We start from the raw sequence: 12,812 nt of genomic DNA on the forward strand, positions 1-12,812 counted from the left end.
ACAGTTGCGGGCCGGATCGAACGGCTTGGCGGGCCGCATTCGGCCCGCGGGCCGCCAGTTGATGATCACTGCTCTACAGGCTTGGTGGCAGACAGCAGTTGTACTTGGTTGAGGGGGTTTCTAGGTGAACCTCTGTAATGGTTTATGTCCTTCTCTACTGCCTGCTGCACAAGAGGCTTCTGAGCTCCTGGTGGATCAGCGACCGAACACTCCACTTTGGGCTGTGGTTGGACCTTGTTGGTCACGTCGGCCAAAGCACAGGGTTTGAGTTTACGGGACAAGGTGCTTTGTTTTTTGGGGGGCACTGGAGGCGGTTTCTTCACGGGGCGAATGCTGTTGGACAGCCCCATTTGTTCCTCCCCCTGGCGAGGCTGGAGCTGTGGGTGAGGAGAGAGGCCACTCTGCAAGCTCACTGCCCTCACCACCTGACCGCCCAGGCAGGTGGAGAGTTCTGCATTTCTAGTTGGTCTCCTGCTCTCTCCCAGGAGAGAGTTCATCCTGCGGACGGTCTGACGCACAGGCGTTCGCTGAAACTTGAGCGGTGATCTGAGGTGTCCAGCCTGGGAGCCTCTGGGAGAATTAAGGGTGAGCCTGTTGAAGTGATGAATGTGGTCTGCCACCCGACGCTTTTCAGTCTCCAGGCTGCGTGGTGAGAGGGGCTGCTGGTTTTGGACTTTGGTACCACTCTCTGGGAGAGGTTCATTTTCTTCATGTACCGCACTGACCATAGTACCAATTTTAGGAGTAGTACCAAGATCATCTCTGAGTCCAAGGCACAGCTTGTATGGAGTGGACTGCAGCCCAGAGAAGACACCCAGTTTAAAGAAAGCAGGACTCTGGATGTCCAGAGCTTCAATTAACCTGCTGCAGTTCACCTGCTCTGCCTCCGTTTCACTTTCTCCCCCCATGGAGCTGTTGTAGCTACCGATGGGAGCAGCACAGAAAGAGCCTTTCTCCGCCTGTACTACTGGAGAACAGTATGCACCGGACTCAAAAACTACACTGTCGATATGCAAAGGTGATAGAGCGGCAATTTCAATCTGGCTAAAGGTAATGCTCTGCTCATTAGCCAGAAGGCTCTGCTGTGTTGGGAACCTGGAGGCATCCGTGTCCACAGAAACAACTTTGACCGTGGGAGTCTCTGGCGGAGGGACTAGCAAGCTGCGTGATGGTTTTGTCGCGTTGTCTCCTGCAGAGTTGCAGTTGTTCTCTGCAACGGTCTGGGGAGCAGTGCCCGACTCTATGAAGGCCTTATTTATTTTCAGCAGGGTGGGGCCGGTTTGACTCTGGGCTTCAGTGCTGGAGCCCTCGCTCTCTAGGCTCTCAGCACTAGAAGCACAACACAACTTTTTAGGAAAGCTGGCCACTGCTGAGGGCTTTGATACGACGATGGCTGGCTCAGACATGCAGTTGCTCATTAAGCACATGTGCATGGGGGTTTCTGTGAAAGATCCTCCACTGAAAGCCTGGTCTCCTACAGAAGTCTCTCCGCTCCATGAGGTCCGGTGGGCACTTGAGTCACATCGGGGGGTCAGCAAATTGTCTTCAGACTTGCTGATGTACTTTGAGCCTGTAAAACAATGTGGTATATTACAACCCAAAATTTGTAACATCACACTGGAATAGAGATTTTTTTTATTAGCAGTTGATTGGATTTGATTGCTTGGTACTCACTTTTGGTTTCAGCTGTTCTAGGCAGAACTGATGGGCTGAACTCTGTCTCTTTGGTGAAACAAAAAGTGGTTGTGCTCTCCTGAGTGGCAAGTCGCCAGCCAATGGATTCAGATCCCTTTATCACCAGCATGGAATGAGACATGAAAGATGAAAGAAGCTTTAGTGTATTATTTTTGTTAAGAAAAGGACCCCACAGGTGTTACCCAAAATGTATAATTAATATGTTAATTAAATGATTCTTGTGGTTAGTTCTTCAGAGGATGATAAGTCACTCAGAAGAAACAAGATAGTAGATTTCTTGGTCATCAACTTTTTATTAAATCAAGAATATACATATAACTATAGCGCATAAGGAATTATGCACGTTAAACAGCTTACCTAATGTGCCCTAAAACTGTTACAATATATTTATTGTATAAACTATATAATAACATTCTTTCACCTGAGTGCTTAACCTAGTAAATCACAGGACATCTGCTGCTGCATGACATATGGTTTAGTACTACACAAGTATGAACACAATTTATTTGCAAAATTACAAATGTGAAACACAATCCACATTTTTTTTTTAAACTGTGCACGCATTAGTTCAAATGTGTTAGCTACTGAAAGTAAAACTTAGAATATCACCCAGTAAAAAGTGCTAACGTGCAACAATTTACCCCATTAAATACAACATGTGCAAATGTTACTTTTTCAATTGAATTGTTAATGGCAGCCTATTCCTCAATGCAATTCATCAACAGACTTTTCCTAATCTGTGTAAGTGGAATGTGAAGTCTGTTGGCCAACTAGACTTACAGCCTCCTTGCTGCTCTTGCCCAGGCTAAAACGCAATCGCAGAGATTTGCGTGGTGCTTCTTTTTTGTCGACTTTAGGAGAAAAGCAGCCGGCTCTTCCAGATTCAACTCTGAAAAAGATAACCATTCAAACCATTATTAGAATAAGAACAATGTTCTACAAACTACAAATAGTATAACATAGTGGGGAATGCATGGCTGTGTGGCACAATGCATTTAATATTGTATTTAGCATATGTACATTACTGTCACTGCTGTCATAGAAATAACACATAATTGGGATTATGAAGGATAACTGAAGTATTAAGAAAGTGTGTACCTGTTGAGTGCATGTCTCTTGCTAAGACGTTGGCTCTTCCTCCTTGCAGAGACAGATGACTGCCTTTTAGACTTCCCTGCTGATGACAGGGTCGTTTGGGAAGAGTCCAAGACCCCCGAGGCACTGTAAGCTTATATATAAAAAAGGAGGGAAACACGTACACTTAACAACAAGCTTAAGAGATAGCAGAACAGTTCATTCCCATTTGCTCAAACAATCATCAGTACCTGATCCAGGAGTGGAAGCCGCGCTGAACAAAGCATTGGGAAGTAACTCTATCCCAAGAGTCTTTTTGACAGATCTACGTTTCTTGTTTGAGAATCCAAAAGAGTAACCAGATTCCAAAGGAAGTTTTCGCTTTGAGGTTGGTGTTGCAATCACCGGAGTTGCAGAGGAAAAGACTGGCAAAATCACAAAAGAATGAATACATTTATATGTATTGTACTTTTTTATATGTATGATTTGTTTTTTATATTTAAAAACATTCCAAAGTGAATTCTGAGCCAAGGCACTTGGAAGACTTTGCAGGTTATGACTGAAATTTATGGAAGATAATTCATGCAAATGACAAGCAGACAGGCAAAGAAAACAAAAGCCAATAGAAACATTTAAATCAAAGCATTATTTCCAATTACTCAAATGACTGATTTTCATTATTAAGGCAAACGTCAATAAATTTGCAGAAAGCTTGTTGTTTCATGTGCATAGCAGATGGCTCTTCATGCTTTAGGACAGGCAACATTATCTCCTCTGACCTCAGTACCTACCAAGACTGTCTGACTGGGTGGCATTTGTGGGTGTTCTATTAGTTTTTATCTTATTCAAAGCACCATTGACCATATCTGAAATATGAGACAAAGTGAACCATATAAAAATGTATGCGGACTAAAGCTGCTTAGAAATAACACGATTCATTTACAATTTACTATGTCTGTGTAGTGTATTTAGATATTTTCAGGGTGGTTTATTTTAATTTTATTTATCTCGCCAATCTGAGTTTTAATTAAAATGATCTTGTTTACTACAGCTTTCATTAAAAAAAATAAAAACGTATCTGATGGCATAGTCTTACCTCCGAAGCTGCGCCTGTGTCTCTTCCTTATCCCTGAGTTTATGTCCAGCTCCTCAAGTCCATCATGAGTAGGGGACAGTGCCCCCCCCTCACAGCCCACCATGGCTGGAACTTTCTCTAGAAGAAACTGTGGTAACACACCTGTGAAACACAGACCCAACCAAGTAATTAGTGTTTAAAAAGCTACAGTGTACACAGACCCAGAAGGTAAGATGCCTCACGTCATACCAAAGTTGCGGGCATTCTCTATGAAGCAGTGCACTATGGCTGCCTGTAGCTTGAGGCGTTTCTCGGTGTTGGCGTTCATCTTCTCTGCACCGTCTCCAGCGTGAAGGATGTTGGGAGCCAAGATCACAGACAAGTTGCTGCTATCCATCTTATTCTCTGCACTCCTGCGTTCAAGCAAAGAGATAGAAAAGCAGCAGTAAAGTACATATGAAGAGGAAGGTAAAGACGGATTCAAAACATTAAATGATTGTTTGATGTTTGATACAACCACAAACGAACTAAAAAAAAAAAATGTTAAATGTAACAAAGCAATCCAAGTAAATCTATTTCTGGCACCTCTTAGACACATTGTTGAGGAAGTCAAAAAAGTGACGCAGGGTGCTTAGGTTTTTGTCGGGTAGCACACAAGACAGCAGCATGGTGGCAGAGGTCCTATCCTCCATGGTGGGAAGCTGCTGGGCCTTGAGGAAGGTCTCCTGCAGCTCCGTCGGTAGCACGGGCTCCGGCAGTTCCCTGAAGAACTGCTTCACCAGACCGGCCACGTCACAGGGAAGTGCGGTGGACAGACACTCCTCACCCGCATCCAGTTTTGCCTACACAGACAAAACACAGCTTCTGTGTTAGACCTTTTTCTCAGGGTCACCATCCCTCAGTGAATGCAAGGTCGACTTCAGCCATCACTCACCCTGAGTGCTTTCAGGCGAACGACAGAGCCAGATTTTCTGAACAGGCCCTCTGTGTCGACATGCGCCAGCAGTATCATACATGCGTCGACCAGGAAGCTAAGAAAGCAGAGAAATGTTGTTAGTATAAAATGTACAAGACAGCACAAGAAATAGCTTTAAACAAAATTAGGCTTGCATAAAAAGTAAAGCATGTCTACTTGCCTTGGCACGCTCCCGCATTCCATATTATAGTACGGTAGGCTCTCCAGGGATACTCCGAAAACCTTTGGCTGGGGGGGACAATTAAAAACAAGACATTAAATGTATTAATGTTAGAAATTATAGAATGCTAAACAATAGAGAAAAAAAAAACAACCAGCTGGTAAATCACTCCTATTACTTGAGCATCACAACCATTGTGTATTCATCTGTATCAAAATCTTAGAGTCCAACATTTTGGACACATTTTTTTAAATAACCCATACTCATATTGTTCTCTGTGATAGAAATTCCACTTCCTGACATTCCCATGTTTGAGAGAACAATAGAAAATAGCTACTTTGTGCTGGTTTTAACATCAATGATCTGAATCCATCCTGAGTTTTTAAGTAAGGAAAAAGAATTATCCCATTCAGGTTGCTGATTACCTCATATAGTCTGAGCTAATGTTGAAAATTGTTTTCTATTACAACATTGAGAGGCCTCCCCTGCAAAATACAGAAGTTCCGTGTTCATTTGAAAAATCACAAAGTCTCTTGCAGCAAACCTTGTGACTCCTGTAAACCAATTCCAAGTAAGTACACAAGAAGAAACAGGGCGTCTACAGTCAGTAAATTAACTGCCATTACAGTCAGCATATCCTGTAGAGGTTAAATTGTTCAAAGTCACCTGAATTGCAAATTTATTTTGCCATTATGTCCAAAAACATTACAACAATGTGCCCTAAAGATTTATGAAGACACGTTGTCCTTTTGTGTCGTCGAGTTTTGTCTTTCTGACTTGTAAAGAACTTCATTTGTGAATAAACACGAGCACAGCCCAACAAAGCATGTGCTGTGACGGACATGGGTGACAACAGCCTGTGAACAAATGGGTGTCATCAGTGGGGGCATGCTTTCATGAATATGCTAATTGTATTCAATTGCCTAAAGTTTAGGATGTAACGTTAAGGTTGATACTGTTGACGTTAAATCGTGGTGTGCCATAACAGATTGTCATGTTAAAAAATGAATTACAGATAAAAACACAAGTAACTTGTGCTGTGCACGAGGTTTCTGTAACCTTACCGAGTTGCTGGCTGTTGACTTGCCGTTACAGCTGGCGGCTTTGTTTTTGTTCCAGTTCTTTGTCTTTATCCCAAACGCTGCGCGGAGGTGTTGCACAGCCACTAAACGCATCACATTTCTCTCCATGACTTTCATTTTGCACTTCTCTCTTGTAAATTTCAAATGCACTTTGCAACAATTTGTTCACTCTCTTCTGACTGGACCGGACGTTACGTTACATCGGTTTAGTCCTGAGTCTTTCTAACTTTAACGTTATCACTTTCTCCACACCACGGACGCAAACTAGCTAGCTAACCTAAGTCATCCTCACGTGGATCTGAAATTAACGTTAACTTACAAGACGCTTGATCCCTACAACCGTCTACCATTTGTAATTTCAACAGTAAGAACTACAAAATTACTCAGTACCAAAGAGATTTTAACGAGTTAACTAACGTTACATTATGGACCGCATATCTAATGACTAGCTCAGTGTTTCAGTTGCAATGCAGCTAGCTAGCTAACGTTAGCAAGTCAAATTAACGTTAGCTCATTTACAAGCCTAACATAAATAAACTAAATAGCTTATAGTGTCACACAACCGGTCGTTTGTGTTTACCTCTTCTCAAACGATAAACTGTATGAATTACATCGATTATTTTCTTTAGCTAGCTAGCTAACTGCATTGCTATAATAGTTTACTCGTCAAATCGGTTGTTGCCAGGATGTCTGTTTCCGCCCGCAGAGCATTCAAACAGCAGCGCTCCATACACCCTACGCTGTGATTGGCTAGTAACGGTTCGAATAACATTCTCTGGAGCGTGTGTTTTACTACCCAGGGTAGCCTCACTGGGCGGGGTAGTTTCTAGACGAAACCTCTAGTGGACGCTTCTTTCAACCGGTTAACTCTGTAAGACAAACTAGTCGCACCTTTCAGATAAATGCCCATATTTGATTCGATTCTTACCAGTAGCCTATCTGGTGAATTCTCCTTCACCCTGTTTTTGTGCATTATGGCTATGGTTATGACATATGATTTATAGATTAATGATAGCCAGTATGTTTAAAGGGATCACATCAAACAGAATGAGAGACTGAATAATGTAAGATGGCCAATTCTCAGACCAAGAAACTAGTCTAAATGTAATGGATTGCAACATCGGATGCTGTGAAGTTATACATGTTACCAAAACTGTGTATTACAAGAAGTTACTCTTAAAACATATAGTGACTGCCGTCACATCGTCTATCCTGGCTATAAGAAAGCCATGCAGTGTGACCTAATCTGTATGTTCTCATTTGTGGGAAGAGCCCTTCACTGCTCTCTTGTCTAATCTTTATATAAGGAATGAAGCATAATGCCAAATATCCATAGTTATGTTTAAAACAAAGAATTAACCAGAGAAAGAAGGAAAATAAGACAATGGCTGTACTTGTCCAGATTCTCAAGTAAGGTAAAAATTCATGTTCACTTTTGTCTTCAACCACTAGGTGGAAGCATCACCATGTTTCAGCAAACTTGCTCATTTGGGTATGTGAGGAAAAGATGGATTGACGTGTAGTGTATGCTGAAATTGCACACGTAATGACATTGTCATTCGTTATTTTGTGTGTTTGCATTGCTGCAATCTACAAGGTTCTGTTTTTGCCAAAATTAAGTCAACATGCATATTCTCTTCAATGCGTATCTTTATTACAATAGAACATAAACATATATGTACAGGAGACAACAACATACAAATGTTTGGACGGAAGGAGGTTGGTTGTGTGTTTAGAAGCATTTCCTGTGGACAATGGAGGGTCCTGCCTCATCGTACTCCTGCTTGCTGATCCACATCTGCTGGAAGGTGGACAGGGAAGCCAGGATGGAGCCACCGATCCAGACGGAGTACTTCCTCTCAGGTGGAGCGATGATCTAAGCAGGTAATAAACAACATTTAAGTTTTAATGAGTGTTACATTATTTAATGGATGAACTTGATAATTTAAAACCGTTGCCATTTCCTCACCTTAATCTTCATGGTGCTTGGGGCCAGAGCTGTAATCTCCTTCTGCATACGGTCAGCAATACCAGGGTACATGGTGGTACCACCAGACAGCACATTGTTGGCATACAGGTCCTTACGGATGTCAATGTCGCATTTCATGATGCTGTTGTAGGCGGTCTCATGGATACCAGCAGACTCCATGCCTGGTAGAGGACCAGCAGAAAAGATGAGTTTTGTCTGAGTCATCAGCCTACTGCAAATGTTAGATTTATCCAAAAACAAATAAAACCAATTACTCACCAATGAAAGAAGGCTGGAAGAGGGTCTCTGGGCAACGGAAACGCTCGTTACCAATGGTGATGACCTGACCATCGGGCAGCTCATAGCTCTTTTCAAGGGAGGAAGAGGAGGCAGCGGTGGCCATCTCATTCTCAAAGTCAAGAGCCACGTAGCACAGCTTCTCCTTGATGTCACGCACAATCTCACGCTCAGCTATGGAGAAGAAAGTTCACGTATTGAGAAACAACACACACCTCTTACTAAACAAAGGAACCATGATGACAAAAACCTACCAGTTGTGACAAAGGAGTAGCCACGCTCAGTCAGGATCTTCATCAGGTAGTCAGTCAGGTCACGACCGGCCAGATCCAGACGCATGATAGCGTGTGGGAGAGCGTAACCCTCGTAAATGGGGACATTGTGGGTCACACCATCACCAGAGTCCAGCACGATACCTTTAGCAAGCAGAAAAGGACCACAGTGGGTAAGCAATGCATGCCTGTAAAGGTCTGTCCTCTTCAAATATGTCTCACATCATAAACCATACAATGTTGCTGACATCACAGGCACACACCCTGCTGAAGAGGAATTTACACCTCCCCTTGACAATGAGACAGGAATGTGTCCCGATGATAGACAACCTCAAAATAATTAAATACATATTCAACAGTTTGCTCTTATTTTAGCTCACTGCGTAACTGACCACAGACTACATTGCGTGAAAAGATGCAGTGTACTTACCAGTGGTACGACCAGAGGCGTACAGGGACAGGACAGCTTGGATGGCCACATACATGGCTGGAACGTTGAAGGTCTCAAACATGATCTGGAAGAAGAAGCAAGCCAATGTAAAAGTCTGTCCTAATCCGAGAACAAATACGTAAGAGCCGAGCAGAAAGTAGTGACTTTAAAGTACCTGGGTCATCTTCTCTCTGTTGGCTTTGGGGTTCAGGGGGGCCTCAGTGAGCAGGGTGGGGTGCTCCTCAGGGGCCACACGCAGCTCATTGTAGAAGGTGTGGTGCCAGATCTGACGGATGAAAAAGAACAGCTGATGTCAGGACTAAAACGACTCAACTGAATAAACAATAACAACAACAACAACAACCAGGTCTTCTAAAAACAGGCAACTTTGTGAATGTGAATTCTTGAGGATGTGTAACGTCAGCTGCTATGAATGGTGTTAATGAGTCTCACTATCAACACACACCTTCTCCATATCGTCCCAGTTGGTGATGATGCCGTGCTCAATGGGGTACTTCAGGGTCAGGATACCCCTCTTGCTCTGAGCCTCATCACCTACATAGCTGTCCTTCTGACCCATACCCACCATCACACCCTGAGGGAAGAAGCACAAGACGAATATAAGACATAGGAAAATCATACTTTAAGACATACTTGAGTAAATGTTTTTTCTCAGTTTTCTTTTAGCTCACCTGGTGGCGGGGCCTTCCAACAATGGAAGGGAAGACAGCACGGGGAGCGTCATCTCCGGCAAATCCAGCCTTGACCAAGCCAGAGCCGTTGTCGCACACAAGGGCGGTAGTCTCATCGTCGTCACACATGATTAGGCTTCACTGGGGTGGTCTAAAGTTTGAGGGGTGGGGTAGAAACACAAGGAGATTTAGGCTGGGTGTTAGGAACAGCTGTCTAAATCTCCCATCATATTAAACATAGCATGAAGGCCTGTTATAATTGAACAATCACAGACACTTTATCGCTGGGGTGGCTGATGATGTGATGAAGTGACTAGATCAAAGACTCATATGATTAAGGCATGTATTAGCTGTGATCCAGAGTACATTTGAAGACCTTCCAACACTCTTATAACTGCTCTATCACTTTGCAACAAGAATACAACCCACCTCAATGGGTTATATTTATAGAGAGCTAATTAGACATGCATTTGGGTGCTATTTTGGTCCCAGTGTTGTACAACTACTGATAACACAGCCGTGATTGTCCCTGGGCCATCTCAGAGTTGCTGAGGTAGCACCAAAAAGGGGCATAACAGAAAGACCTGTGATCTATTTTAAGCTCAGCACACGGTTCTTAACAGGGTGAAACAAGTGACACATGGATCTCCTGCTATTTCAGGTCTGAGAGAGCTTGTCTGAGAGCCAGACCAGCACCCATCTGTCCTCACACTATGACACTTTTGTTTTACTACATGGCTCCATACCCCAGCTGCCTATTAATTCATTGGAGCATGGGGGAATTTGGCTACCTTCTTCCTAGCTTCTGTGCACTGATCCAAGTACTACTACAATAGGATATGGTAGAGATACTATATTTGTTAGTTCTCCATGCTTTTCCATTGATTATTTCCATAGCATAGAGCTTCATTATAGCAGAAAATCAAATCATATAATTATGTTTAATTTCCACATCCCATTGCAGTCAACCTAGCTTAACCAGTAACTCCAGTTCTAACTGTCAGTAAATTCTGTTAGTTACTACAACATATGACAACCATTGGATAGCTGAAGTTACATAATCCATTCATTAACTTATATCCCATCAAGTCGACTTCATGAAACTAATCACACAAATGACACAGATATTTACAGTGGAACAGAGAAAAAAGCTGTGAAATGTACTCACCAAGGTGCACTGGTAGGCAGATGCTTCCACTGGGACAAAGGCTGAGGTTGAGAAGAGCCCCTTAAATAAGACCCAGACTGGGTCTATGGACCAGGGGCGGGGCCGGGGGTTCACACAAGTCCAAATAAGAGCTGCCAGCAAAAAATCAACAAGCCACTGAACGTGTTTTACATACATGGATGGGAGTTCTCTGCAATGTAGTCACTTGGATGACACAGTTTAAATGAATCTCAGTAGAGAATAAAACGTTTTGAAGTTAATGTTAAAGTTTTTGAAATATTATTGGATTTATAGTATTATTGAATACGAAAGAACAACATTAACATTAATGTCATTTAATTTCCCAAAGGATCATAAAGAGTAATCTCAACTTCTAAGATGAAAGTTTATCTCATCAACTTCATGAAATATGTAACTCCATGTCCTAAAGCAATGCATACTTGCTGTGTGTTGCAGTATCATTACTTTACAGCCCTGTAATCATTTGTCTATATTAAGATTTATTTTGCAATTAGAGTTTCAAAATATCATATTTTATGTTACTCTCATGCATAATATGCCACTCTGCACATATGTCACATCTCTAAAGAGGTTTTACTATACTGAGAAGGCCAACTATGATATGATGACCCAGTCAGGAGAGCATCACTGGTGTCTTGTTAAGGAAATGAAAACATTGCACATGTCTGTAAACCATGGTGCTGGTATGTGCACTGAGCTTCCTCAACTTGAGGAACAGCTGATGGCAACGCCAGCAGGGCTTGGTGTGGGATCTGGCCGTCTGAGTGGCCCGTGGTGTCAGTGCTTCGAGCTGATTGGCCCAGCTGTCTCCTTATAGGGTTACAGTGAGCAGCAGTCTCACAATGATCAGCCACTGACGTTTCCAAGCTGTGAGTTTGCAAAGTGGAGGTCCATATTTGTGCTTCCCACTTTTTCATATATTTGCCTTCATGTACAGTATACCTTATGAGGTAATGCTCTCATCTATGCAGGAATGATACACACATTTGACAGATTATATGTTGATACAACATCATTCCCAAAGACAATATCTTATATGGTCAGATCTCAGGGATAATCACTCATTTATTTGTAATGATAAAATAAAATGTATTGGTTTAGGTCTTCAGGTGAGGAAGAATGACTCAGATCTAAAAGAGCAGTATATATTATGAGAGGTTGCAGTGTAACAGACAGAGCTGGAGGTACTGCATGTGAGAGTATTCTTCTGCTCCAGGCTGCCCTACAGAGCCTTCTATCGCCACAGATAGGAGCTGGATGCAGCTAAAGCATCTCATAGTTATTTGTATGCCAAAAAACATTTTTATAGATTTGATTAATATTGTTTTGAAACATGAATAAAGAAGATGTGATTCATGATCAGGCTTTTGCAACAGTGGGAGACTCCTACATTCTGAAGCTTTGTAAAAAAAAACAAATAATGTAAATACTGTATATTCATATATATGTATTTGTGTGTGTGTGTGTGTGTAAGGGTATACAGTATAAGGGGTTTTGGAGCATACTTGCTACAAATCTATTTCCATATCTACTTAGGAAGTATGTTTAATATTACATCATGTCTTAGGTTAGTTATCCACTTTTTTTCTATAAAAAGGACAACATTTGAGGACGTTGTACTTTTGTACTCATGTTCAATTTCCACTCTTGCTGGTCAGTGACAAGATTACTTTCTTTGTATTTTTATGGTTGCATTACATTTGTCTCAGGACATGCCCAAAACATGACATTCTGGACACTAAACAGCATATGCGTTTGTTGGTAGGGCTATGCTGGAAAATGTATCATTGTCATTTGGACTACTTCGTTTACACAATAATGAAAGGTAAAGGAAAATCTCCAAACAAATTTCTGAAAATAAAAAATACAAGTCTAAATAAAAAAAGAAATTTGAAAAATAT

At 42.1% G+C, this 12,812-nt stretch overlaps 2 protein-coding genes across 3 annotated transcripts in view; both read right to left on the reverse strand.

Annotated features, from left to right (window-relative positions):
- arhgap11a (Rho GTPase activating protein 11A) overlaps positions 1 to 6,822 on the reverse strand; it is a 7,913-nt gene extending 1,091 nt beyond the window's left edge. Inside the window, exons 1-12 of one of the 2 annotated variants that reach the window (XM_034857551.1) lie at positions 6,045 to 6,822; positions 4,981 to 5,048; positions 4,779 to 4,875; positions 4,430 to 4,686; positions 4,094 to 4,257; positions 3,866 to 4,006; positions 3,561 to 3,635; positions 3,021 to 3,194; positions 2,794 to 2,923; positions 2,476 to 2,584; positions 1,675 to 1,789; positions 80 to 1,570 (exon numbers count right to left, since the gene is read on the reverse strand). In XM_034857551.1, the coding sequence (XP_034713442.1) occupies positions 80 to 1,570; positions 1,675 to 1,789; positions 2,476 to 2,584; positions 2,794 to 2,923; positions 3,021 to 3,194; positions 3,561 to 3,635; positions 3,866 to 4,006; positions 4,094 to 4,257; positions 4,430 to 4,686; positions 4,779 to 4,875; positions 4,981 to 5,048; positions 6,045 to 6,179 (2,956 nt within the window). In that variant the 5' untranslated portion in view covers positions 6,180 to 6,822. The remainder of the gene's footprint in view (positions 1 to 79; positions 1,571 to 1,674; positions 1,790 to 2,475; positions 2,585 to 2,793; positions 2,924 to 3,020; positions 3,195 to 3,560; positions 3,636 to 3,865; positions 4,007 to 4,093; positions 4,258 to 4,429; positions 4,687 to 4,778; positions 4,876 to 4,980; positions 5,049 to 6,044) is intronic. The other variant, XM_034857552.1, reaches the window with a different exon arrangement.
- An 875-nt stretch (positions 6,823 to 7,697) lies between these two features.
- LOC117935922 (actin, alpha cardiac muscle) lies at positions 7,698 to 11,036 on the reverse strand. Its single transcript, XM_034858547.1, has 9 exons — positions 10,891 to 11,036; positions 9,723 to 9,873; positions 9,497 to 9,625; positions 9,206 to 9,316; positions 9,031 to 9,115; positions 8,583 to 8,744; positions 8,311 to 8,502; positions 8,032 to 8,213; positions 7,698 to 7,938 (listed from the first exon to the last, which is right to left on the reverse strand). Exons 2-9 carry the CDS (start codon positions 9,849 to 9,851, stop codon positions 7,795 to 7,797), a joined length of 1,134 nt encoding a protein of 377 aa, XP_034714438.1. The 5' UTR covers positions 9,852 to 9,873; positions 10,891 to 11,036; the 3' UTR covers positions 7,698 to 7,794.
- Between the last annotated feature and the right edge of the window lie 1,776 nt (positions 11,037 to 12,812).

Source organism: Etheostoma cragini, chromosome 20 (genome assembly GCF_013103735.1).
Source record: "Etheostoma cragini isolate CJK2018 chromosome 20, CSU_Ecrag_1.0, whole genome shotgun sequence".
NCBI classification, from domain to species: domain Eukaryota; kingdom Metazoa; phylum Chordata; class Actinopteri; order Perciformes; family Percidae; genus Etheostoma; species Etheostoma cragini.